This window comes from Myodes glareolus, chromosome 9 (assembly GCF_982192425.1).
Source record: "Myodes glareolus chromosome 9, mMyoGla1.1, whole genome shotgun sequence".
Classification (NCBI taxonomy): Eukaryota; Metazoa; Chordata; class Mammalia; order Rodentia; family Cricetidae; genus Myodes; species Myodes glareolus.
Window position 1 is genome coordinate 35,967,584 of NC_142034.1, and position 26,166 is coordinate 35,993,749.

The 26,166-nt window shown below is 40.5% G+C and overlaps 1 protein-coding gene and 1 long non-coding RNA gene across 2 annotated transcripts in view; one reads left to right on the top strand and one right to left on the bottom strand.

Annotated features, from left to right (window-relative positions):
• The first annotated feature begins 21 nt into the window (after nt 1-21).
• Nucleotides 22-26,166, top strand: part of Vmp1 (vacuole membrane protein 1) — a 100,237-nt gene continuing 74,092 nt past the window's right edge. The window contains exons 1-5 of the mRNA XM_048446779.3: nt 22-168; nt 13,408-13,509; nt 14,697-14,832; nt 16,331-16,421; nt 18,549-18,659. Of these exons, the coding sequence (XP_048302736.1) occupies nt 13,434-13,509; nt 14,697-14,832; nt 16,331-16,421; nt 18,549-18,659 (414 nt within the window). The 5' untranslated portion in view covers nt 22-168; nt 13,408-13,433. The remainder of the gene's footprint in view (nt 169-13,407; nt 13,510-14,696; nt 14,833-16,330; nt 16,422-18,548; nt 18,660-26,166) is intronic.
• Nucleotides 18,696-25,173, bottom strand: LOC125408470 (uncharacterized). Its single transcript, XR_007234470.3, has 2 exons — nt 24,818-25,173; nt 18,696-18,844 (listed from the first exon to the last, which is right to left on the bottom strand). It is a non-coding gene; the product is annotated as an uncharacterized LOC125408470 (long non-coding RNA).

Sequence of the window (26,166 nt, forward strand, 5' to 3'; positions counted from 1 at the left end):
CTCAAGGAAGGTGGAACATTTCTCTTTCGGAGGCGGGCTCCTCGGGGGACAGGACCGGAAGTGACGCGAGTGAGTTCCGGTTGGCCGGAGCCCAGCGGCGGGTGTGAGAGTCGGTGCTGGGAGCCGCTTCCAGGATCCTGAGATCCGGAGAAGCCGGGGTCTGAGCGGGTAGGTAGGCGAAAGCGGGAGTCGGGGGCGCACTCCCCAGCTCGACTTCTTCCGTGGCTCTCACACTTGGGCGGTGCAGATACAGAACACGCTGTTTTCCACTTGAGGAGTGTTTCAGGTCACTGCTGACAGGCTGTGTCAGCCTGACTGTAGCCAGGTTATGTGGGACACCTCTCCGCGGTTGGTTACCGGGACCTTGGCCCCAGACGCTCCCGACCGTTCGTTCCAGGCTTGGAAGCTGCCCTTGGCTTCTCCAGAGCACCCTCCTCCCGGAGTGTCCTGATGAAATGAGCTGATGACCGAGCTCCTCTCCAGGACCTTTCAATGCGCTGTTTCTCGTCCCCATGAAGCGCAGGCATGAGGGTGTCTTGACGGTACAGAATTGCCAAAGGAAGGGGCTTTCGTCTTTCAGAGCTCTTACTGTGAACCTTGGCTCTTCTTCCAGCTGTCAGAGAAAGGGTTCTCTGCCCTTTCCAAACCCCTAATCCCCAAATTTTGTATTTCACTGCAGTTGGAAGTACTTTGCAGCAAGGCAGGGTGGTCTACTTAAAAATCTTTACAATTTCAAAAAGCGTGTATGGGCTTGTGTCTCCTAATACCTAACACTTCTGACTCTCAGTTGATTTTTCCTAGCCATCCTTTGCTTTTCTTCTACCCCATCAAAAAAAGAAAGAAAGAAAGAAAGAAATCATGCATAGATTGGCGCTGTGCATGTATATTGGCAGTATAATTTCTTGTCTTGACTTTCAGTTCTTCCTTGATGTTTGTAGACATTTTGACAGACTGGTCATTTAGAGATCTTTCCCGGTATTTCTCTTGGCATAGTGAAGAATTTAGCATTCCAACTGTTTTGTTTTATTCTTTTGAGACAGAGTTTCTCTGTAGACCAGGCTATCTTGAACTCAGATATCATGCCTGCCTCCCAAGTTCTGGGCCCATCTGTATTCCAGCTGTTACTATTTATGAACTGTGTTGTCAGTGGGTCTGATTTTAGGGGAGAAACTTAACTTATTAAGTGGCAGTAGTTCAGACATAAACTCATGTCTGAACTACTCTAGCAAATGGTTCAATGCTGCTCACCAATCTAACTGCAGCTAGTTTCATCTGATTTTCTCAGATTATTCGTAGTTTTTGAGTTAACAAATTGTTGACACTTGTCTTTGAAACGAGGTGACAAGTTTTTTGGCAAGTGGAATTGTAAGTTTGATATATCATTAATTTTAAAATCTAGTAAATTTACTTATTGATTACACAAATACCAAATTCCTTTTTTTTTCCTTTTCTTTCTCTTGGGTTTTTTTGTTTTGTTTTGTTTTGTTTTGTTTTTTTTTTTTTTTTTGAGACAGACTCTTGTATGTAGCTCTGGCCGTCCTGGAACTCACAAAGAACCTCCTGTCTCGTTAAAGTCATGTGCCACCACACCCAGCCCAAATCTCATGTTCTGTTTGTTGTGTTATCCTTTGTTTGTTTTTGTCTTCCTAACTTTGACACAAATCCCTCTTTTAGGATTTTGAGACAAAGTCTTACTCTGTAGCCCTGAAGGGCCTCAAATTCACAATCCACCTGTCTCTGCCTCATGAGGTTAAAGGCCAATGCATGCAGAAAGATCATTAAATTTTAAATCAGATGACCTGGATTAAAGTCTGGGCTTCAACACTTACTAAGTAGTGATTGGTAAATTACCCAGCGTTCCAAGCTCCTCTTGATTGTGATGATTAAAGGTCTCACTCTGTCTCGTAGGACTGTCAAAGTGTTTGGTGAGATAGTCCTTATGAAGTCTCTCTGTAAGCTCAACTATGGTGTTTTTATTCAGGAACTAGAAATACATAAGTGGAGAGTAATGTTACTTTGGAGTATTTCAAAATTAAACCATTTATATCACGTCTTATTAATCTGAATATACTTTTACCCGTACTTATGATGATGGTCTTTGCCCTGTTTTTGAACACAAGAAAGCTAGCCTAGAGTAGCTTGAAATTAGTCATCTTAGTTAATAAGTAAGTGGCTACCAGATATGCATAGCTTTGCATTTGAGAGTTTAATTCTGACCTTTCTCAGTCATCATGTATTGTCAGGTGAGAATTACCAAGTACAGAAAACACTGAAGTTTTTAGTGTGTATGCATAACTGACTAGTCATTAAAAGTAGCCTATCTTTGCTTACATTAAGTAAGAGCCCAGAAACCAATATTTAGAATTATAGTTAACTCTTTAATGCATAGTTAGTGCCTTCTCATTTAATAGAGGGGAAAATTAGGGCCTATAAACTATCAGTGCTTGGCTGGACTCAGGACTTCTAAAGTAGGTAATGCCAGAGCCTGGAGTAGACTTGAGATCTTGAGTAGACTCAAGGGCTCTTTCCATTCTTCTGAAGTTGTCCTGAGACCTCCTGGTGAGCTTTGGTAATAGCCTGGTTTGCATAACACTGTTTTCTCATGTATGGAAGAGGGACACGTGTTATATGTCTGTGATTCCCTCCCTACTTTTGCTTCTTTAATCCAGTAAATTGTAGGGAAACAAACTGCTCATTGAGATTCATAGGGAAAGCCAGGGTGGGGACACCTGTGGTCACAATTCTTGGCAGACTGGGGTGGAAGGATACTACATTCAAAACCAGTCTGGGATGGACTACATAGTAAGAACCTGTTGCAAATAAAATTTCTAAAAATTGTTCAGTAAGATGTATTAAGGAAAGGAAATTACTTATGTTTTCCAGAATAGTCTCAGTTCACCATCAATTGTATCAGGTATTGTGAAATGTCATCATTTAAGTGGAAATGACAGGAGCTCTGTAATGTGCCTCTTACTGATGTTACCAATGCATAGGGGAGAGCTTTTTCTTTTCCTTCCTCCTGATATAAAGAACTTTTTGAGCTGCTGGAATACCGATAACTCTATTTTATTAATTTTCACAAACAAGGCCATTTGTCTAACTGTCATTCTAAGTAAAGAGCCTTTGTAGAAGAATAAATGCTTTGTTTTGATCCTTTACTTCCACCGGCTACACAGCAGCATTTCGCTCCTTCTGCGCGGAAAGCAGTAGTGGTAGTGCAACTCTGGGAACCGGACACACTGAAGCAGTCATAATGTTGATAGTCTGCTTTCACAGGGATGTGCAAGTATTCTTTCAGAGTAAACTTGTTTGGGGGTGGGGGTGGTGCTGGGATTGAACCCAGAGCCTTGTGCCAACTATCATAGGTTCAGCTGCTGGCTAAACCCCAACACCTAGAGTAAACTTTTTTGTTTGGGTTTTTTTTTTTTTTGGTTGTTTGTTTTTGTTGTTTTATAGAGAGCGCTCTCCTAGCTGGTCTGGACTTCATTATATAGACCAGTCTGGCTTGAAACTTAGAGAGCTCTGCCTGCTTCTTGACGGCTAGGGCTAAAGGTGCGCTTTACCGCTCCCTGCTAGAGTAAATTTTAAAGAGTGTGTTGTCTCTAAAAACTCTCTGTTCTGTTTTTTTGTTTTGTTTTACGTATTATCCCTTTTTTGTATTTGTAATTTTTTAAAACAATCTTTTCTCATTTTACATGACAATTCCAGTTCCCTCTTTTACACCTCCTGCTCCCCTCACCGTTCACCCACCCCACCCCTATCCACTCTTCAGAGAGGATGAGGCTTCCCATAGGAAGTCAACAAAGTCTGTCATATCACTCTGAGGCAGGACCAAGGCCCTCCCCTCTATATCTAGGCTGAGCAAAGTATCCCTCCAAAGAGAATGGCTTGTAAAAAGCCAGTTCAAGCACTGGGGATAAATCCTGGTCCCACTGCCAGTCACCCCGCAGATTGCCCCAGCAACACAACTATCACCCCCATTAAGAGGGCCTAATTTGGGCCTGTGCGGGTTCCCCCACTGTCATTCGGGAATCAGTGAGCTCCCACTAGCTCAGATCAACTGTCTCTGTGGGTATCCCCATCATGGTCTTGATCCCTCTGCTCTTATCATTGCTCCTCCCTCTCCTACTAGATTCTGGGCGCTCAGCCCAGTGCTAGCTGTGGATCTCTACATCTGCGTCCATCAGTTGCTGGATGAAGTTTCTGTGATGACAATTAAGGTAGTCATCAATCTGATTACAGGGGAAGGCCAGTTCAGGTACCCTCTTTGCTATTGCTTAGGGTCTTAGCTGGGTCATCCTTATGGATTCCTGGGAATTTTCCTGGTTTGAGGTTTCTTGCTAGCCCCATAATGGCTTTCTTGTCTATTTTCCCTTCCCAAGGGGATCCATGTGTGCCTCTCTTATGGTTCTCCTTGTTACCTAGCTTCTCTGGGGTCGTGGACTGTAGGCTGGTTGTCCTTTGCTTCATATCTAATATCCACTTTTGAGTGAGCACATTCCATGTTTGTCTTTCTGAGTCTTACTTCACTCAGGATGGTTTCTTCTAGTTCCATCCATTTGTCTGAAAATTTCAAGATGTCATTTTTACCCCCGAGTAGTACTCCATTGTGTAAATGCCACACTTTCTTTATCCACTCTATGGTTGAGGAGCAACTAGGTCATTTCCAGGTTCTGGCTATTACTAATAATGCTGCTATGAGCATAGTTGAGCAAATGTTGTTGTGGTGTGGGTCTGTGTCCTTTGGGTATATGCTCAAGAATGGTATTACTGGGTCTTGAGGTAGATTGATTCCCAATTTTCTGAGAAACTGCCATACTGATTTCCAAAGTAGATATACAAGTTTGCACTCCCACCAACAATGCAAAGTCTCTATTTGGTTTGCTTTGGTTTTTCGAGACAGGGTTTCTTTGTAGCTTTGGATCCTGTCCTGGAACTAGCTCTTGTAGGCTAGATTGGCCTCGAACTCACAGAGATCCTCCTGCCTCTGCTTCCCGAGTGCGCCACCACTGCCCGGCGAAAGTCTCTATTTTGTTTAGGAGGGTAACTTTGGATAGAATTTGCTTAACTGAAGTTATTATGTAGTTTATAAATCCTTACATAAAGCTTATTTTAAAATGTGCTCCTTGAAGGGCTGGAGAGATGGCTCAGAGATTAAGAACACTAGCTGTTCTTCCAGAGGACCCAAGTTCAATTCCCAGCACCCACATGTTTAAATTAAGTGGTGACAATCCCTTGAGTACTTTTATTCCAGCTTATCTACCTATAATTACTAGAATTGCTAGTGTCCTCTGACTGTTTTGTAGATTGCTGTGGTGTTTTCTCTTCTTTGTGGGATTCTTTCAGTGTAGCTGTAGTCTTCATGTCTTATCTGGAAGAGCCACATCAGTAATGTACAGAATGCGGAGTTGAGGGTTGGACATGGTGGTGCCCACCCCCACTGGGGAGGCAGAAACAGGTAGATCTCTTGAGTTCAAGGCCAACCTTGTCTGGGTCTGCAGAGTTCTGTGCAGAGAAACCCTGTCTCAGGAAAAAAACAACAACAACAACAAAAAAAGGGATTTGAAGCTTTGGTTCAAATTCCAGCTCTATTACCTGACTCCTGAGCTGGTTACTTAGCCTCTTGTTGTCTTAGTTTCCTCATAGGCTGTGAAGTCAGTGCCCTTTCTGCTAATGGTCAATGAATAGATTCTGAAAGCATTGAGAACAGGGCCTAGCATGGTTGGCACCATCTGTTGGCACTCTGAGCTGTTGCTGAGGACGCTTTCCCAACTGAATGTTTGACAACTCGTGTTGAAAAGAACCATCTTTGTAGTCATTCATTTGTCCTTTTTGTATTGTTGACAGGTTTGGGTTTGGTTTTTGTTGTTTCATTTTATTTTGTTTTTGGTTGGTTGGTTTTATTTCCTTGAGACAGGGTTTCTCTGTGTATCCCTGGCTGTCAGATCCACCTGCCTCTGTCCGTGAGTGCTGGGATTAAAGGCATGTGTCACTAGGCTCAGCTATTTTCTTTTTTAAAATTTGACTTTTTAACATTTATTTTTGTATTTAGTTAGTTATTTTATGTTTGTTTCTGCAGAAGTCTAACTTGGAGGGGGTTGGTTCTTTCCCCGCATGGGTTCTGAGGATTGAACTCAATGGGTTTGAACTCAGGCTTGAGTTTAACACACTTGCATGCGTGCTGGGCAAGTGTTGTATCCCTTAACTGCACCCCAGTCCCTATTAACAGTTTATATTTGTAAGTCATAACATGGAATTTAGAAGCTAAAGCCAACTATCTTGACATCAAACAGTTTTTTCTGTCACTTTCTTTGCATCGAAAGATCGTTTTCCAGTGAGGTTTATTGCCTTGTCTTATGGTGATGGGGCAGGAAAGATGGCTCAGCAGGTCAGAGCACTGGCTGCTCTCCAGAGGATCCAGATTCAGGTCCCGGCACCCACATGCCATCTCACAACTGTTTGTGAGTCCAGCTCCAGAAGATCTGACACTTTCTGGCCTTTGCTGGCACCAGGCACATACATGGTACACATACATACATGCAGGTATAAAATAACTAAATCTAAAAAAGAATAAATATAGTGTTTTAAAAAGCTGACACGGTGGTTATATCTTTTTTTTTTTAAGCCAGGTGTTGTGGTTCATGCTTTTTATGTATAGTGTTCTGTCTGCATGTATGCTTGCAGGCCAGAAAGGGGCACCAGATCTCATTACAGATGGTTGTGAGCCACCATGTGGTTCCTGGGAATTGAACTCGGGTCCTCTGGAAGGACAGCCAATGCTCTTAACTGCTGATCCATCTCTCCATCCCCCAGTGGATGGAGAGTTATCGTACAAGGATATATCGTACAAGGAGAATACTACTTAAGTAAGGGACAGATCGGAGCAAGATTTTCTTATATACATGGAAGCTTTTTTGTACTCAGAATATCTTTAAGAAGTCAGTTTTGTCAAATGCTGCTGTCTCATTTCATGGACCACTTCACCCCAAGTTCTTCCAGAAACCTTTAGATATTTATGTGTAGGTTACAAAAGGCACTGATAGGAGAGAGAATACTCAAAGTTCCATGACCCTGGTAGTGTTTTAAGATCTTTGTAGGGCTGGAGAAATGGCTCAGCGGTTAAGAGCATTGACTGTTCTTCCAGAGGACCTGGGTTCAATTCCCAGCACCCACATGGCAGCTCACAACTCTCTGAAAATCCAGTTCCAGGGGATCTGACACCTTCACACCAATGCACATAAAATAAAAAAAAAGATAAATTAAAAAAAATCTTTGTAAACATTATGGTACAATCATCCTTTACATCTACATGGACAGATTTCAGGATCCCTGTCAGATACCAAAATACATGCATACATAGAACTCCAGTACTCAGGAGGAAGTCTGAGGCAGGATAATGGTTAGAAGTTTGAGAGTTCACCCCACCCCCAAGACTTAAGAAATTAAGTTCAAAAACATTCAAGGGATTTCCCATGCATTCCCCCTCAAATCATGTATTTTCAGAAAACACATTCTTTAATTGACATCACCGTTTGATGGTTTCTGTTACCTATTCAGTCTGGTGGGCTGGTAATCTCTTTGTACATTGAGTCAGGGTTTATTGCTCACCCAGATTGCTTATTCAATTTGTAACACTCAGATTTGCAGGTCCTTAATCTTTATAGCTGTATGGAGTCAGCAGCCATTCCGGCTTAGCCTAGAACTATATATGCTTAAGCATTCCACTTTCAAATACTTTGGAAAGCAAAAAAGGTGGTGAGACTAAGCTGACATCTTTGATGGCTCGCATGTGTTATTAAGAAACCTGACTTGAAAGGATGTTAATTTTATTGTGGAATAATGTTGCCAAGAAAATGAGAGTTGGTGGGTTTAGTGCTCTTACGTTTCTATCCTTTGTCTTGTTGATTTTCCCAGAAACGTTTACCTAAGGAAATTGCTGTTGTGTCGTCACACCGTTGCTTCAAAAATAATATTTATTTATTTGTTTGCATATGGGTCTGTACACGTTCATGCCAAAGCATGTGGTAGTCAGGAGCCCACTTACAGGAGTCGGTTCTCTCCTTTTACATGTGAGGCCTGAAATTGAACTCAGGTTATTAGCCTTGGTGGCAGGTGCCTTTACCCACGAAGCTTTAGTTTTGGGATAGAGAAGTGCCCTGTCAACAGCATATTCCTGGCAGTTATTTGGGGCCGTGCTGTACCTGGGTACTGCTTCTATTAAGTTTGTTACTAACTTGGTAGGTTTCCCCGTCCCTTTGTGGGACTAAATAATTTTGTTTTGTTTTGTTTTTGTGTTCTAAATGGAGCTAATGTTTAAAATGAATGGAGTATTATAGTCTTAGCACTGAACGTCCAGCCTACAGAGAACCTTTGTGAGCTGACCTAGCGTTGCTTTATAAGCATTCCTGCCAGAAACAAACAAAACAGCACAAATTTCAGTACTAACCTTTATTTCAAACACAGCCTTTTAAGGCATTTCTCATGTCTGAAATGTTGTTTGTTCTGGGTTATGCTTCTGTTCTACTTCTGCCTTTTGACCTAATCGAAAAATTGCATTATTGTAAGAAATATAGGTTTATTTTAGCAGCCTCACTCTTATAAGCAAGACTAACTTATACTGTGCACCCTCACTGCAAAGTAGGCTCCACTAAAGGTCGAGAATTTGTGCTAGGTTCTAGGTTGAGGACATTTCCATCTTTTAAACAGAACAAGAATACTTGGGATTTACTTCCATATTCATGAACTTGACAGTATTTCATGGTACGTGGCTGAAATTGATCCTACTGCATTGAATTGTGGAAAGCAGCTTATTATTTCATCTTATCCTACTTATATGGGCTTCTTTTAGATTTTTTTGTTGTGTTCTTTTTGTTTTTCATGGCAGGGTTTCTCTGTGTGTCCCTGCTGTCCTGAAACTCACTCTGTAGACCAGGCTGGCCTCAAACTCAGAGATCTGCCTGCCTCTGCCTCTGCCTCCTGAATACTGGGATTAAAGGTGTGCACCACCACCCTTGGCTTATTTTTTGATCTGTGTGGGTGTTTGCCTGCATGTATGTTTGTGAACCATGTGGGCTTAGTGTCCGTGGAATCGGAAAGAGGGCATTGGATCCTCTAGAACTGAAGTTATAGGCAGTTGTGAGCTGATGTATAGGTGCTAGAAACAGAACCCCGGATCCTTTGGAAGAGCAGCCAGTGCTCTTAACTACTGGGCTATCTCTCCAGCATTCAACTTTAGACTTTTACCCTCCAATAACTTTTTTGGGTAGTGGGTGTGGGGCTTCAAGACAGGGTTTCTTAGTGTAGCCCTAGTTGTCCCGGAATTCTGTAGGCCAGACTGGCCTTGAACTCATCTGCCTGCCTCTAGCTGCCTCTGTCTCCCAAGTGCTAGGATTAAAGGTGTGTGTCACCACCTCCTGGTAATACACATGAAAAAAAGGGGGGGGGCATGGAGAAGTAGTGCTAGCCACTTAAATGTAATCTCCCTGTATGATTTGATTGGTTTTGTTTGTTTTTGGGTTTTGGTTTGTGTGTGTGATGGGTTCTAGTGTGGGCTCTGGCCCTCGCCTGCCTGAAACTTGTGAGAATCACCCAGGCTTTGCCTCCTGAGTGCTAGGGTTACAAGTTTGTGTCATCATGTGTTTTGTCTTGTTTTGTTTCGTTGAGATAGGATCTCATACTGTGGTACATACTGGCCTAGAATTCATTGTGAATCTCATGGCAATCCCACTGCCACAGCTTTTCAAATACTGGGATTGCAAGTAAATCAGGATGCCTACATCTATATACTTCCTCTTGAGATAGAAAAACTAAACTAATGACAATCCCCGAAGGCAAAAGAAAAACATTTAAGAATGAAATGAAAATTAAGATGGGGGTGTTATCCAATTATGCTCAAATGCAAAAGATTAAATTACCTAAAGAAACATTGAAAGAGAGAAACTAAGAGCTAGATGAGTCAGCAGTTGAGAGCACCAGCCGCTCTTGCAGAACACATAGTGGCTCACAGCCGTTTGTAACTCTGGTTCCGGCCTCCGTAGGCACTCCACACAGGTGAAGTACAGACATACATGCAGGCAAAAGATCCATACACCTACAATCTTTTTTAATTAAAAAAAAAAAAATTAGAAGAGGGAGACTTAAGTGGAGATGATAATTTTTTTTCTTTTACAGCTGTAAAAAAATTAAACAATTTTGAGCTGAGAAGGAAAGCAGAATTGGGGTAGGGAATAAGTAAACTCTGTCTTAGGGAGTGGGCATGGGATATGTAATCCAAATGATCCTTGTCCTGATGGCGTCAACTCAATCAGGACGTATTGGTAACTTTCAAGGACAAATTGCCCTTCACTCTAACAAGTAATATGATAATGAGTGAGATTAATAGGGTGTGCTAATGCTGTATTGGGTAACCACCTGCAGCTAGAAACACAGGAAGCAAGGACAGAGTGTATTTCTCAGGTAAAAGGTAGGTAGCTGCTTAATGTCCTCTCAGGGCATCTGGAACTTGATATGATGCCATGGTTCAGGGGCTGAGCCTCAGCTATGTAGTTTAGAAATTTGAGTGAGTAAACATACAGCCTAGTAGACTAAGAATTAGAATTATCCCAACCAGCCTTACAAATCACAATACCAATGTTTTTTTTCTTGACTATTTGTTTGTCAAGACAGGGCTTCTTTGTGTGGTCTTGGGTGTCCTAGAACTTGCTCTGTAGACCAGGCTGGCCTTGAACTCCCAGAGGTTCAAGTGCCTCTGCCTCCCAAATGTTGGGATTAAAGGCATGCGCCGCCACCACCTGAGTTTGGCTCAATTTTCTAATATTACAAAAGAAATATGTAAATTGAGATTGTTTCTTTCAAAAGTCTTTAAGAAATAATCTGTATTTAGTTTGGGGAAAGAAACGTGTGTTGCCAACAAGTCAGCACACTCTGTACTGTAAAGCCAGTTGTGTCTGGGTGCTGCTTTTGGATTTGTTGTGACTTGTTCTGTGACATTATCTGAGTCAGTTTACTTCTGCTTGCCTGTGTGTGCATCACAGGAGTGGTCTGGGCTTGAATACTTTGTGGGATCCTTCTGTGATCTGATTATTCTTACAGAATATTCATAAGGCACTGTCATGTGGAACATTATGCTTTTGAGAGAGAAAGAATTGTCACTATATAGAGGGTATTTAAGGCTGAGTGACTAGATGACATCATTAGGGAGAGAGTGTGAAGAGAACACAAAAAGGAACCTAGGACCAGGCTTTGAATAACTTCAAGAAGTAGAAGCAGAAGGAGCTGTCAGTAGCCAGAGGAGTAGGAAAGAGACCTGACCCTTCACCTGCACCCAGCTAGGTAAGAGGCTCAGTAAGGTGTGTGTTCTTGCATTTGCCAGCACGGAGGTCATTCATTAGTGCTCTTGATGAAAGACATTTCCTGATTCCCTGATCCGTGGAATCAGAAGGCTCCCCGCAGTGCTGCTGAGGAAGTGTGTGTGTAGACTGTCTGCATGCAGCTGTGGAGAACAGTGTCTGTGAAGGACGGGAATGCGGAGTACTGGATGATGTTTATCTGCCAGAGAGAATAAAGAAGCCCAGATTGACGGCACAGAGAGAACCGAATGAGCTAAGTGAGCTAAGTCCCTGGAAATGTGAAAGAGAGTTAGTGTGGATGTGTGTTTGCTGACAGGGTCTGTTCCTGTGTGGGAGTGTGTCTTAATAGGACTGAAGGCTCTCCGGGACTGAGACTGCGGCTCACTGGAATAGCTGCTTACATGCATGGTGTCCCAAGATCATCCCCAGTAGCGCCAAAAAAATGAAACTCCGTTGATAGCTGGGAAAATGGGTGAATATCAATTAAAGTTTGAGGTTTGGCATCTAAGATGATAACTGGCAGCCAATGAACACTTGATAGATCTTCATTGAGTCAGTGAATTTAAAGTGGCTGTACTGTTGTTTTTTATTTTTCTAGCTGTGCTCAGTTGTTCAGACACATCTCAAAATGCAGAATTAATTCCAGGAAAATGGAAGCTTTGCAGAGTTAGTCCTACAGTTTTGTGACAAAAGAAAATATGCTTTAAATTAGGAATTAATTTCTGTTGAGACAAGATCTAGGTATGTGGAAGACAGTGGGGACTGTCTTCATTCTACTGCTTCAGTCACCAGTTGTTGGGATTACGGGTGTGTATCACCACAGCTAGCCTCTCCTAAATGGTCAAAATGCAAAAGGGTGTTTGTCTGGTTTACTTGTGGCACTGGCTAGCAAACCCAAGGTCTTGCATTGCGTGTTATCACTGAACTTAACACCCGAGAGCTTCTGATGCTTTGATAACCTGATGTGCAAACCCTTCTTTCTTAGTTTATTGCTTTTAGGTTGTAATTTCTTCTTTTGGAAATAATAAACATTTTTAGAAACTTATTTTTAAAACTGAATTTTTTTGTTTGTGAAGAAATACACCACACCAACTAAACAAAAAACTGTTTTCTCTCAGTTATTTCTAACAAATAAAATTTCAGATTTTAAGTTTGATAGAGAGCATTTTTGAGAAAGAAATGTCAATATGATATTTTTAGCATATTGTATAAGAACAGATTATTTGCTTAAATAAAAAATTCTGTTACAAATGGACCCAAGCTGTTTTGTCCATTCAAGATGACACTAAGGGAAAGGATAAATAGGGGAAATGAGTTCAGTTAGCAGTATGATTGTGTAGGTGGGTAGAAAGTTTGCTTCATAATGTCAGCTCTTTTGTGCCCTCCTTTCTGTGTGCATGTGTTTGTGTGTGTGTGTATGAAGCGTGGCTTCTACTTTATCTCTTATGAGTGAATAAATTACATTATTTGGATATGTACCCCCCACTTTGAGATAGGCTTTCATGTAGCCCATATTGGCTTTGAACTTCTAATATATTTTAAACATGAAAATTTTATCTTCTGTGCACATTCCCATTTGAATCAGTGTTTTCTACATAAAGCTGACCTGTGGTCTTGGACCTGTGATATTTGTGTGACTACAGTGAATTTATTTATTTATTTTTGGTTTTTTGAAAGAGGGTTTCTCTGTGTAACAGTTCTGACTGTCCTGGAACTCACTCTGTAGACCAGGGCGTCTTCGAACTCACAGAGATCCACCTGTTTCTGCCTCCCAAGTGCTGAGATTAAAGGCATGTGCCACCACATCCAGGCACCCAAATTTTATTCTGGAAAACAAATCACTGGAATAACTATTTAGAAAATGTTTACAGCCACAAGATTTTCTATGAAATTATATAAATTATTTATACAACTCTTGGTTATAAAAGGAAATAGTAGTGTGAACACATCATACAGTTACCATGTGGGATGTACGCCATTTTGCTCCTGTATTCAGTTTTAGTCTCAGCTGCAAAGCAAACAACTCTAATGCATTACTGGGATTTATTTTCTGTATTAGCTCCTCCAGAGTTACTGATCTATGAAATGGCAGAGAATGGAAAAAATTGTGACCAGAGACGTGTAGCAATGAGTAAGGAGCAACATAATGGGAGTTTCCCAGGTAAGGAATCTACGGTAGCGGTAATAGCAAACTGCCTGGGTATTTGGTGACTGTCATTCTTCTGGGGCTTTCCATAAATTTCCTCACTGAATCCTTTCACTGACCAAGTAGTTTGTCTTTACATTGGAGATGCCACAGGCCATTAATTCCAGCACTCAGGAGGCAGAGGCAGATGTATATCTGTGAGTTCTGAGGCCACCCTGGTCTACATAGTGAATTCTAGGACAGCAGGGCTATATAGTGAAACCCTGTCTCAAAACAGACAGACATATTGCAGCAGAAATACCTAGCCTACATGTTTCATTCTGCTGGATTCTTGGTTTTTTTAGGGGGTGGGGGAGAGGAGGGTACATAAGAGTTTTTGGTTGGTTGGGTATTTTTATTTTTCTGTTTGTTTGCTTTTGGGGGACAAGATGTCAGGATTTCTCTGTGTAGCCATGACTGTCCTAGAACTCACTTTGTGGACCAGACTGGTCTCAAACTCACAGATCCACCTGCCTCTGCCTACCAAGTGTCTGGATGAAAGATGAGCACCACAGCTCATCTGGCTACGAATAGGACTGTATGTTTTGTTTTGTATTTGCAGTGTTTGTTGTTGTTACCTAAGTAACAGTGATGGGAAAAATAACAGCCCTGGGGACAGTAATATAGTTCAGTGGTAGAGGGGCATACGCAGGATGTGTGAAGTCCTGGATTTGGTTCTCCGTACTAAACATGAGTGGCAACCATGGCAGTTAGTTCATGAGTTTGGACCAGTTGCCATGTCTCGGGACCCTAGGACTTGCTGTGAGTGGTTACCTGGGACATGGGTGAAACTTTTCTCATCCATCCATGCATTGTGCTGTCCCTCTCCATGATAGCTAAGAAGAATACATTGCAAAGTTGCCACTGATGGAAAGAGGTAGGCATGGACAGACATGTGAGAAGCCGTTGCGGATTCAGTATGTACTACAGTCCTTGGCTTCTTGTTAGAGATTTAGATACTTGTTGTAATTTTGTTCCTCTCAGATTAGTACTTTGGACCCTTTCATTTTGCCCAGTCTCAATGTTAAACCTCCTTTCTATTTTGAGATTTTTCTTATGTAGTCTTAGAGATATAAGATGGGAAGGTGTGTTATTTTTATTCTTTGAAAATGTGGCACAGATGGTAGGAATTGTGTTTTAACGTCCATGCTGTTGTTTTTCAGACCCCTCTTCAGTACATGAAAAGAAGAGAAGGGATCGGGAGGAAAGACAGAACATTGTCCTGTGGAGACAGCCACTCACTACCTTGCAGTATTTTTCTCTGGAAACTCTTATAGTTTTGAAGGAATGGACCTCAAAGTAAAGAGTTTTCTGTTACTTTTTATATAAATCGTATTTACTAATTTTAGAAGTCCTCAGCCATCTCCTACTCCCTGCCATCTGTTTCACCAAAATGGATTCATTAAATTTAGAATATTATCGTAGGAACATGTGTTTTCCTTCATATAGTTTAAAAAGAATTCGACTAGGGGGATGGGGATGTAGCTCATTAAGAGGCCTTGTCTCTCATGCAAAGCCAACACCAAGCACACCAATTTTCAAGGTCATCCTTTGTTATATAGTTCAAGATCAGCCTGGGTTAGATAAAGACTGTCACCCCACTATCTCCCTTTCCCCAAAGGGAGAGCAATAGGTTGGGGTGTTTGGTTTGAAGAAAAATGACGGAGGAAACGTTATTTACTTGACAGGTTATTACAGTTGACTCCTGTTTCACTTTGGGTCTTCCAAGGGAAAAGATTAAGAAGATAGTGGGTTTTTTCTCCTGATTTTTATCTTGAAATGGAATGAGGCTTATATGCAGCAGATACACTAAGCCTGCAGCAGGTTCAAGATGCATGTGGTGCTCACTGACAGTCAGTGAAAAAGAACCCTGCCATGCAGTGTGTCCTGCCTGTTTGAAATATCTAAGAAAGCAAGTTGAACTTTCATACCCTATTATTTTCTTTTTTTCTAAATTATTTATTTATTTCATTTCATGTGCGTTAATGTTTTGCCTGCTTGTATGTCTGTGTGCGGGTGTCAGATCCCTTGAACTGGAGTTAGAGAGAGTTAGTTGGTTGTTGAGAACTGAACCTGGGTTCTCTGGAAGAGCAACAGTGCTCTTAACCACTGAGCCATCTCTCCAGCCTCCCTACTATTTTCTTGTTCTTCTAAATTATCTATACTATTATCTTACATCTTTTTAAAAAAATATATTTATTTATTTATTTATTATGTATACAATATTCTGTCTGTGTGTATGTCTGCAGGCTAGAAAAGGGCACCAGACCTCATTACAGATGGTTGTGAGCCACCATGTGGTTGCTGGGAATTGAACTCAGGACCTTAGGAAGAGCAGGCAATGCTCTTAACCACTGAGCCATCTCTCCAGCCCTTATCTTACATTTTTGTTGTCCTTAAAAGTTATAAAACATTTTGTAACAATTTTCAGCTCATTTAATCCTGTAGGAGGTCCATGAAGAAGGAAAAGCAAATATATAATTATTACTATTTTAAAAGCAAAAACCAAAATCTGAAAGGTTAAGTGTCCTGCTAAAAATGCAGCACTAAGTGGCCAAACCAGCCCACGGGCTTTAAAGCCCGTGAAGCCCATGTTCTTCCTGTTGCACTATAATACCTCTCTACATTAAAACATGAGATATGAGCAAGAGCAGGCTTTGGGCACAGGGAGGGCTGTGGTAAGACGGTGATAACTCGGGTTCTGGGCCCATGTACCTTTGCTGGTTCCTTTTTACATCCCAAAGGCTGTTTCTGCAAATTGCAAGATTAATGTGAGATGTTTTTATTTGTTTTTAAGGTTATGGCATCGTCAAAGCATTGTGTTGACTTTTTTACTGCTGCTTGCTATGCTTATAGCTACGTATTATGTGGAAGGAGCCCATCAACAGGTAAGACACTGAGTAATTCTCTGCTCCTCGGCATTCTGTGATCACATGACATTTCAAAGTGGGACTAATGTAAGTTTCATAGAATTTATGCCCTATATACTTATAAGTAAACTTTTGTGTCTTTAATTTTATCTGATGACTTGGTATCTTAATGTCTTATTCCATACACTAAAAATACCTGAGCACTGTTTCATACCTGTTCAACATTATTTCAATATTTAGGTTTCCTCTTTACCTTAAAAGATTTAAAGTATTCAGTCAAAACAGTATGAATGCTAACTTTACGAATCCTTTCATCTCTCACAAAACCTTCATAATGTCTATAATGTCTATAATGATCCAGCCAACAGATTGCATCCTGGATTGAGAGTTAGATTTTATTTCTATGGAAGGTCATTTCATTTCCCTGTAGTCTATAGTCATGCACTGATGGGAAAATAACAGATTAACATTTTGTTAGCACCTTTCATTAAAATGGCAAAATGTTAATCTATTCTAATGGAAACGTTTCTAAAAAGCTATCATTTTAAAGTAATTTTTTGTTTGGTTGGTTGGTTTCTCTATGTAGCCCTGGCTGTTCTGAAACTTGCTTTGTAGACCAAGCTGGCGTCGAACTAACTCACTGAGATTCGCCTGCCTCTGCCTCCCAAGTGTTAGGAATAGAGGTGTGTGCCACTAATTTACTTTTAATGTCAGGAAAGGTATTTTTTATTATTATAGTTTTGAATGCATTTCCTGTAGATAATCTTTATATGTTAATAAGAATTTGCAGTCACGCTAACCATGGTGGAACATGCCACTAAGTCCAACAGAGACAGGAAAATCACCATGAGTTTGAAGCTAGCCCATTTTACAGAGTGCCAGGCTAGCCAGGGATACATGATGAAATTCTGCCTCTTAAATAAATAAATAAACAAACAAGCAAGCCAAGGAGACAAAACACTTTGTAATCAGCTCCCTGACTTTTTTTTTTAACTTACATTTAGAAATTTGTCTAGAAATAAATCAACTCTTTCAAGGTATCTTTCTTACACTGTGCTTTATTTTTGCCCATATTTGAAACATTTTAAAAACCTGGTGTTAAAAATTTGCTTGAATGATGAAAAATGTATTCTATTTACAAAATGTGTGATTTTTCCCACTCCACACACTCCACCGCCCGTATTTTGAGACAGGATTTCTACATAGCCCTTCCTGGCTGGAACTCACTATGTAGACTAGGCTGGCCTGAAACTCATAGAGATGTCCCTGCCTCTGCCTCCCGAACACTGGGATTAAAGGCGTGCACCGCCACACTTAGCTCATTGCCTTCTTTCTTGCTTGCTTGTTTGCTTGCTTGCTTTTTTTCTTTCTTTTTTTTTTTTAAAAAAAGATTTATTTGTTTATTATGTACATGGTGTTCTGCCTGCATGACAGAAGAGGGCACCAAATCTCATTATAAATGGTTGTGAGCCACCATGTAGTTGATGGGAATTGAACTCATGACCTCTAGAACAGCCAGTGCTCTTAACCTCTGAGCCATCTCTCCAGCCCACCCCTTTTCTTTACCATTGTGTTTTGTGTATTCCTAAAGTTTTCTCTTCACAAATATTGTATAACTGTTCCTTTAACACTGTCTTATGTTTTTCTTAAAGTTTGTAATTTTTAAGTCACTTTAAAGTATTTATTCTTAGCACCAGTATACTAGACTGGGCATGATAGCGTATATGTATAATCACACCATTCAGCAAGTAAAAGTAGGAGGATCAACTGAAGTTCAAGGTTAGCCTGGTATACATAAAAAAATGCCAGGCCAGGCTGGACTACAGTATGAGATCCTGTCTCAAGAAATGACAAAAAAAAAAAATTACTTTAATATATAGTTTGTTTTTTGATTTTCACTTATGCTAACTTACTCTGCCTGAATGAGTTGGGGTTTTGTTTTCGTTTGGTTTTGGGGGTGTTTTGATTTGTGTCCTCTCTGCTATAGTACACTAACAGTATGAGACCTCGTCAACGAATTTTTTGTCTTAATGTTTTTCTACCTCCTCCGAGCTTTGTTGAGCTGACTGGTCAGTGGGTGGTGGTTACTGTAGCGTGTTTCTGGACAGAGTGTTCAGGTTTATCTCCTTTCCCTTTTCTTTCCAGTATGTGCAGCGGATAGAGAAGCAGTTTCTGTTGTATGCCTACTGGATAGGCTTGGGAATTCTGTCCTCGGTTGGGCTTGGAACAGGATTGCACACCTTTCTGCTTTATCTGGTAAGAATGACTTTCTGTCAATGAATCAGAACAAAGGAGATTCTTCTGTCTTTATTGGTGCTTTTTCTTCAGAAGCTGCAGCCCTAAAATCTGTGTTTAATTGCTTCAGTGTTTGGTAAATGTTGTGATCCTAAAACCAGTGCCTGAAATTCAGCTGCTTGTCTTGCTCTGCGGCTCCTTTGGAGCTGAAAAATTAAAAGAGAAAAGGGGGAAACAGTTAAGCAGATATGATTGTTTGCTAAAATTAGTTCAACCAGAGAACTTTCAGTTTTTGATTTTGAAGTAATAGTTATTTCACCTATACAATTGTTATTTTAATATAAATTTGGGGAGATAATTCAGTGGGTAAAGACCCGAGTTTGAATCCCCAGACTGCATGAAAAGCTAGATGGGGTAGTATTGTGATCTCGGTGTTTCTGTGGGACAATAGGCAGGAGAATTCACAGAAGTTCATAGGCCAGCTAGTGTGTATCAGAAAATAATAGACTTTGTCTCAAGCAACGTGAAATTTGAGGATCAATACCTGACTTTTTCATCTGATCTCTGCATGGGCACCATAGCAGTCATGCACACACACCCTCCAAAGACATACCCATTTCTTTGTTTCTTTGTTTTTCCAGACAGGGTTTTTCTGTGTAGCCCTGGAACTCACTCTGTAGACCAGACTGGCCTCAAACTCAAAGAGATCTGCCTTCATCTGTCTCTGCTGGGATTAAAGGTGTGCACCACCATACCCAGCTGCCTAGATTTTATTTAAAAAGTAAATTTGAAGCAATGAAATTTATTTCTTATTGTATATGCATTAAAAACATGAATAAATTGTAAAATGTTTTTATATGAGGGCATTATTATTTCTCCTCTGATCTAGGTACTCAGGAAAAGATCTAGAAACATACAAGCATACAAAGCCACCCAGATGGCTCAGTTCAAGCCTGAAAACCTGAGTTCTTCACTGAGACCCAGATGGTTGAGGGAGAGAACTGACCCTTCCCTCAAGTTACTCTCTGACCTCCACACATGTGCGATAACACACACATACCCATTCACACAGACCCACATAATAATAATAAAAAGTAACAATGGCCTGAAGGATGGTCAGCCGTTAAAGGCTAGGCTCATAACCAAAAATATATTAGTTTGGTTCCCAGCACCCACGGCTGTCCCTCCAGGTTTTAAAAAAAAAAAAAAGGTAACCATGAAGTTTACTTCAGAATTAATGTAAAGGAAAAGTAAAATCTTTGTTTTCAGCACTTCTACCCTCGATCAGTGTGCCTGTTTAATGGAATGTGGTTAGAGTTTCCTCAGCTTTAATTTTTAATGTATATTAGTGCTTTGGCTGCGTGTGTATCTTCATCATGGTTGTCTGGTGCCTGTGGAGGAACTGAGTTACACATGATTGTGAGCAATCAGTTAAGAACTGAACCTGGGACCTCTGCAAGAGCAACACTTGCTCTTAACCGCTGAGCCATCTCCCCAGCCCCTAGTTTTATCAAATTTGGTTTGTTTGGGTGGTTGGTTTTCAAGACAAAGCGTCTTTTGTAGCCTTGGCTGTTGTGGAACTCACCACCGCTTGGCAGATTTTTTAATTTGCTATTTCCTTTCTGAGTCATAACAGACTTATCCTTAATTGCAGGGGGTCTCTGTGACCACCATGGCCAATAGTGTCCATGCACATGAGATGTTTTGTTTAGCACAATTTAGTAGCTGGTGTTCATTCAAACTTCTTTCAGGCATATTTAAGCACAGCACAATTGTTGAAATAGTATTCCTGGTGATAATTATCTCAATCCCATGTTGAAATTATGTAAAGTACATGTGACATCTTCCATAAAGATAGGTGCTGTAGAGTGATTGGGGAAAATAATCTTATGATAAGGGTCTGGGGGAGGATCTGGTGTGGCCTGGGCCACACAGTGCAAAGGTCACCAGACTGTTAACCACCTCTACTCTGAAAACAGGTTATAATCTTTGTCTGCTTGTTTAACATTCCTAGTTTCTTTAGTGCTTGTCTGTGAGCACAAGGACCTCTGAGCCTTCTACATTTAAGAATCTCCATTTGAGCCGGGCAGTGGTGTCACTTGCCTTTAATCCCAACACTAAGGAGGCAGAGGCAGGCGGATGTCTGTGAGTTTGAGGCCAGCCTGGTCTACAAGAGCTAGTTCCAGAACAGGCTCCAGAGAAATTGTCTCAAAAGTACAAAAGAAAAAAGAAAGAATCTCCATTTGTTGTTTGGTTGGCTTTTGGTTTTTTGTTTGTTTGTTTGTTTGTTGTTTGTTGTTGTTGTTGTTTGGTTTTTTCTTTTTGTTTTTGGAGATAGGGTTTAACTGTGTAGCCCTGACTGTCCTGGAACTCAGGCGTAGACTAGGCTGACCTTGAACCCATAGAAATTATCCTGCCTCCACCTCAAAGACAGACACCACTGTGCTGGGCCTATTTATTTTATTCTATGTATGGAATTTAATTGTGTTTGGGAAGGTCCTGATTACATATCTTTCTTTTACAAGCCCTTTCGGGAGCCCTCACTTCGAAGTGATGACGTTGCTGTTGTGTGTCCTACTCTAGTGCTGGTGAAGTAGACTCCTCCATCTTACACTCATAAAACCCTTAGTCTAGAGGCCAAGCAACCGTGGTAGGAAAGTAGCCTCTGTGCAGACTTTGTAGTAAAATAAGCGATTAAGAATCCAATTTTAAAGACTAAATATTAAATTCATTCTTTATCATAATCCCATCTATTAAAGGTCATGGCTTGAAAGTAATATGAAAATGCTATGTACTTCATATCCACTGTTTTCCACAGTGAAAGTTATCTTTTGAGGGTTATACTTTGTTAATTATGATCGAATTTATACTAAATGGTCACTTAAAAGACTAAAAGTCATGTTTTTCAGTTAATGAATGATTTCCTTATTTTTAATTTTAATTGAAAGGTTTTTACTTGAAATTGGGGTGTATTGGAACCCTCATCATTCTTAAAGCATTGTTGCTGTTTAAGTGGTTACAAAACTAAGGGTCATTAAGGGAAAGCAAATGCATATCCTCAAAGTGGCTCCGTGGTTTGTAGGAACACTAGGTTAGGTCGCTCGTTCTCTTTATTTTAATCATCAGTGAATCAGCTTACTAATTTCCTAAACACTGTACTTTGTGTGTCTAGAAGAATAAGCTTTTGTTTTGTTTTGTTTTGTTTTTCTTTTCCTGGTGAGAAAAGCCTACAGTCGTCACATGGCTCCAAAGACTGTCATCCATAAGTGTTTTGAAATCATTCTTCGAGGGGCCTGGGGAAATGGCGCAGCAGTTAGGAACACTTGTGCACTTGCAGAGGGCCTGGGTTACATGGTAGCTCACAGTCATCCATAATTCCCGTTCCAGGGAGTATACTGCCCTCTGCTGGCTTCCACAGGCGTCAGTCTCTCAGACACACGAAAAGCATCTATCCATATAAAATAAAATAAACCTTAAGATCTTTTTAAAAAGAGAAGAAAGCCATTCTTCTAGAATTTTTTTGTCTGAGTGCATCTATATGGTCGCCATTAGGTGGCGTCACTAACACAGTCATACATTATATATTTGCCAATAGAGCAACTTTACCCAAAGCCCAAGCCATCAAGTGACTCTCTTAGCTCAGAGACATGATTTGTTGTTTTTCTGTATTCATGTCTATACATTTTGCTTACATAAGACTAGTGGATGGGGCTGTGTGTAACGCTAATTCCAGGGAACCCAGTGCCTCTTCTGGCCTGACTACTGGGCAAGCACATGTTATAGACATGCATGCAAGCAAGACACGAATACATACAGAATAAATCTAAACAGCTTTTTAAAGGATCAGTGAATGCATGAGAGTTAAAAGTGTTAATTTTTCCTACTAGTTTTCCACAGTCCTCAACATAGTAATTTACAGTTAGCCTTTTTCCCCATTGACTTGCATATTTATACATATGAATTAGTTCCCACAGCTATATCTATATATCTATAGATGTGTATATAGATATATAGATATATATATCCTGGGCTGGTCTTGAACTCACGGCATCCTTCCTATCACAGCTTCCCAAATACTGGGATTATAGGTGTATACCACATCCCTTGAATTTCCATCCATTAATAGTCAAGAGTATGCAGAAGTTCTGATTATGAGAAAAACAGGCAAATTGCTACGTCGGAATGTCTACTCCAATAGTGATGGTGCTTGTCTCATATGATGGTTTTGAGGGTTAAATGACACGTTTCTTTTCCAGCATGATATCTAGTCAATAAAAAAGTATTGCAGCTATGTTAATTAATATCATTATGCTGCAGGGTTTTGGCTTTTGATTTTTAAGGAGAGAGTATAAGAAAGAGAAATGTCGGAGACCGCTGAGGGTTTTGCATGTCACGGTGTGTGTGCAAAGGTCAGAGGACAACTTTTCAGCAGTCAGTTCTCTCATTTCACCTTATTTTGAGGCAGGGTTTTTTTTTTATATTTTTGTTTTTATTATTACTCTTGTTCTCTTCTGCTTTCCAAGTACTAGGACTAAAGGTGTGTGCCACCACAGCCTGGCTATGAGGCAGGGTTTTGTTGTTTCTATGGCTTTGCTGCATACTTGAGCTTCCAGCAAATTCTTCTTTCTCCACCTTCACCTCCTATTCACCAGGGTGCTTGGATTATAAATGCACACCGCTGTCTTTGGCTTTTTACACGGATTCGGTGAACCAAACTCAAGTTTTCATGCTTGTGCAACAGGTGCTTTTGCCAACACTAAGCAATCTCTGGCTTCTCAATCATTTTCAATCTTTGTGCTAGCAGTTTTTTTGCCTTCGAAGTACTAGGGGTCAAACCAGTGGCCTTAAACATGGTTGCCAAGTGATCTACTACTGACTACATCCATAGTCCACCCTTACCTATTCTCTTTTTAATATTTGTTTTATTTTATGTGCATGGTATTTTGCCTTCATGTTTGTGTAACGGCAGCAGATCCCTGGAACTGGAGTTGCAGACAGTTGTGAGCTGCCGCATGGGTACCAGGAACTGAACCTGGGTCCTCTGGAAGAGCAGCCAGTGTTCTTAACCACTGAACCATCTCTCCAGCTCTCAGCCCTTAGCTATTCTTAACTGCTTTGGCTGCTTAATGAATCTTTGTCTCTAAAAATAAAAATAAATGCATGCTGAGTAATAGTGCGTGCCTTTAATCCTGGCACCTTGGAGGCAGAGGCGGACAAGTCACTGAGTTCAAGGCCAGCCAGGACTACACAGAGAAACCCTGTCCTGGCAAGTGGGGGAAAAATAGAAAATTCAGAGAGAAGTGCCCAACTTTTAAATTCTAAAAGCTCACATGTGAAAAGCAGTTTAAGTTCCAGTAATCTGACTTATTTCCTTAGAATTTCTTTTGTCCAGTCCAGCCACTCTTTTAAGCTAATGTATCTCAAACACACTCTTTCATATATAGGGAAATTATATTAATTAAATTATCAGACAAGAAGGTGGTTATGTAGTCTATTGTGCGCTGTTAAGGATTTATAAAGTCTTACACTTAAATAAGAAAACTGAGTATGGTGGCACATGACTGTAATCTCAGCACATTGAAGGCCCCCAGCTACATGAGAAGTCCTAGAGTTCACTAACCTACATGAGCCCCTATCTCAACAACAGCAAAAAGAAATAATTCCACTGGCTAAAATTTAATCTTATCTTGTGTGATGTATGGACAGTTTTTGACACTAGGTGGCACAGTTTCCTGCAGAAAGACTTTACACAGCCCAGTTCCACACACTGTCTGTAAGACATGGATCCTTCTCTAAGGAGACGCTAGCTTTACAGACAAGTGCTCTTTAACATAATTCACTTCTGGCTTTTATTTTAACATTTGGAGATCGAAGTAGGAAAAATTCTATCTGCCAGAAGCATTAGCATTCTCCCTCTAAACGCAGTGTGGAAGGAGGAAAGTTTGGAACAACTGGGGTATATTATAAAATTGACCCAACTTTTATTAGAAATAATAACCAAAAGGTGCTGTCCTTTGAAAAGGTCTACTTAAGAGACATATTCTTAATATCATCATTTCAACAAAAACCTATAACTCTGGTAGAAATTAAATTTAAAAAGATGCGAAAGATTTGCTGCCAGAAGCCTGTTTATGTTTAAGTTTAAGCAGTTTTATTTTAAAATGGGGCAGAAATTGTACCTTTTAGAAGTCTGGCCTGTTGTTTTCTCATGGATAGACATCGCTGTGAATGGCTCTGTATTTCCTTCAGTGGCAGTGCCTACCAGTAGCCTTGACTCCTTTAAAGCTGTGTTTCCTTAGGTACAGATGTTTCTGGAGCCTTTTGACTCTTAATTCCTTTTGGGTAGGCAGGGTGTTCAAATCAGGGTTTCTCTGTAGCTTCAGAGCCTGTCCTGGAACTAGCTCTTGTAGACCAGACTGGCCTCAAACTCACAAAGATCTGCCTGTCTCAGCCTCCCAAGTGCTGGAATTAAAGGCGTGTGTCACCACCATCCTGTGACTCTTGATTCCTTATTGCTAAAAATCAGTATTTGGGAAAAATCACTGATATGGAGTAAAACCAAGTAGGAATGTAGTTTCATTTAGTGAATGCTCTTTTGTTAATACCCTGACATGTGATTCTCTCAAAACTAAACCGTTAGCTCTCTTCTTCACTTTCATTTTTGCTTCCCGTAATTACTGTAGAGCTTGGTCACCTGCTTATTCTTCAATACAGATAAGGAAGAAATTTTCCCACATTTGATTTTGGGGTCCCTTAATACTGACTTCTATAGGTATGGTGACTGATCATGAACACTCTGAGTCAGAACTTTTCCTGGAAGATCAGCAGCCCCTTTTTAGAAAAAAAAAAAATGCTATTTGCCTTTGTTTGATGAACGAGGGCATGATAGCTCTTCTCCCTGTCTTTCACCAAGGAATGACTCGTGTATTAACTCTCGTAGCATCACCACATCAAAGGCGGAAACCAAGGTCTCTAGGACATAGGGATTTGTGCAGACTGGATAGCTTCCCGCTCTTAAGCCATTATCTATAATTGTGTACTTAAAAGAGTAGGTTACTAAACAACTTGCACTGACTTTTTTTTAATAGCTCTGATAAATATGTAGTTCATTTATTCTGAATACTCAAGTCAACTTATGATCAAAACTTGCTGAGAAGAGGGATGAAGCTCAGCAGCAGAGTATGTCGCAGCATGTCGCTAGCTTGTCGCTAGCATGCTAGAGGGCCTTAGCTTAAACCTCAACAAGAGAAACAAAACAGTTAAGTTTTTGTTGTTGCTTTCTCTTGTTTTTTGCCTGTTTGTTTGTTTATTTGTTTTGAGAAAGGGTCTCATATTTAACTCTAACTAGAGCTCACCATGCTGGTCTCTAGTGCTGGGATTAAAGGTGGGTGTCGCCATGTCGGCCCTCTCAGGTTTATTGACAAATATTTGAGGTGAGGTATCTGTTAAAAATCTTGAGTTTATCAATATATAATGTATAAATATACTAAAACATCATACTATAATTAATGCTATTCAATTATTTGTA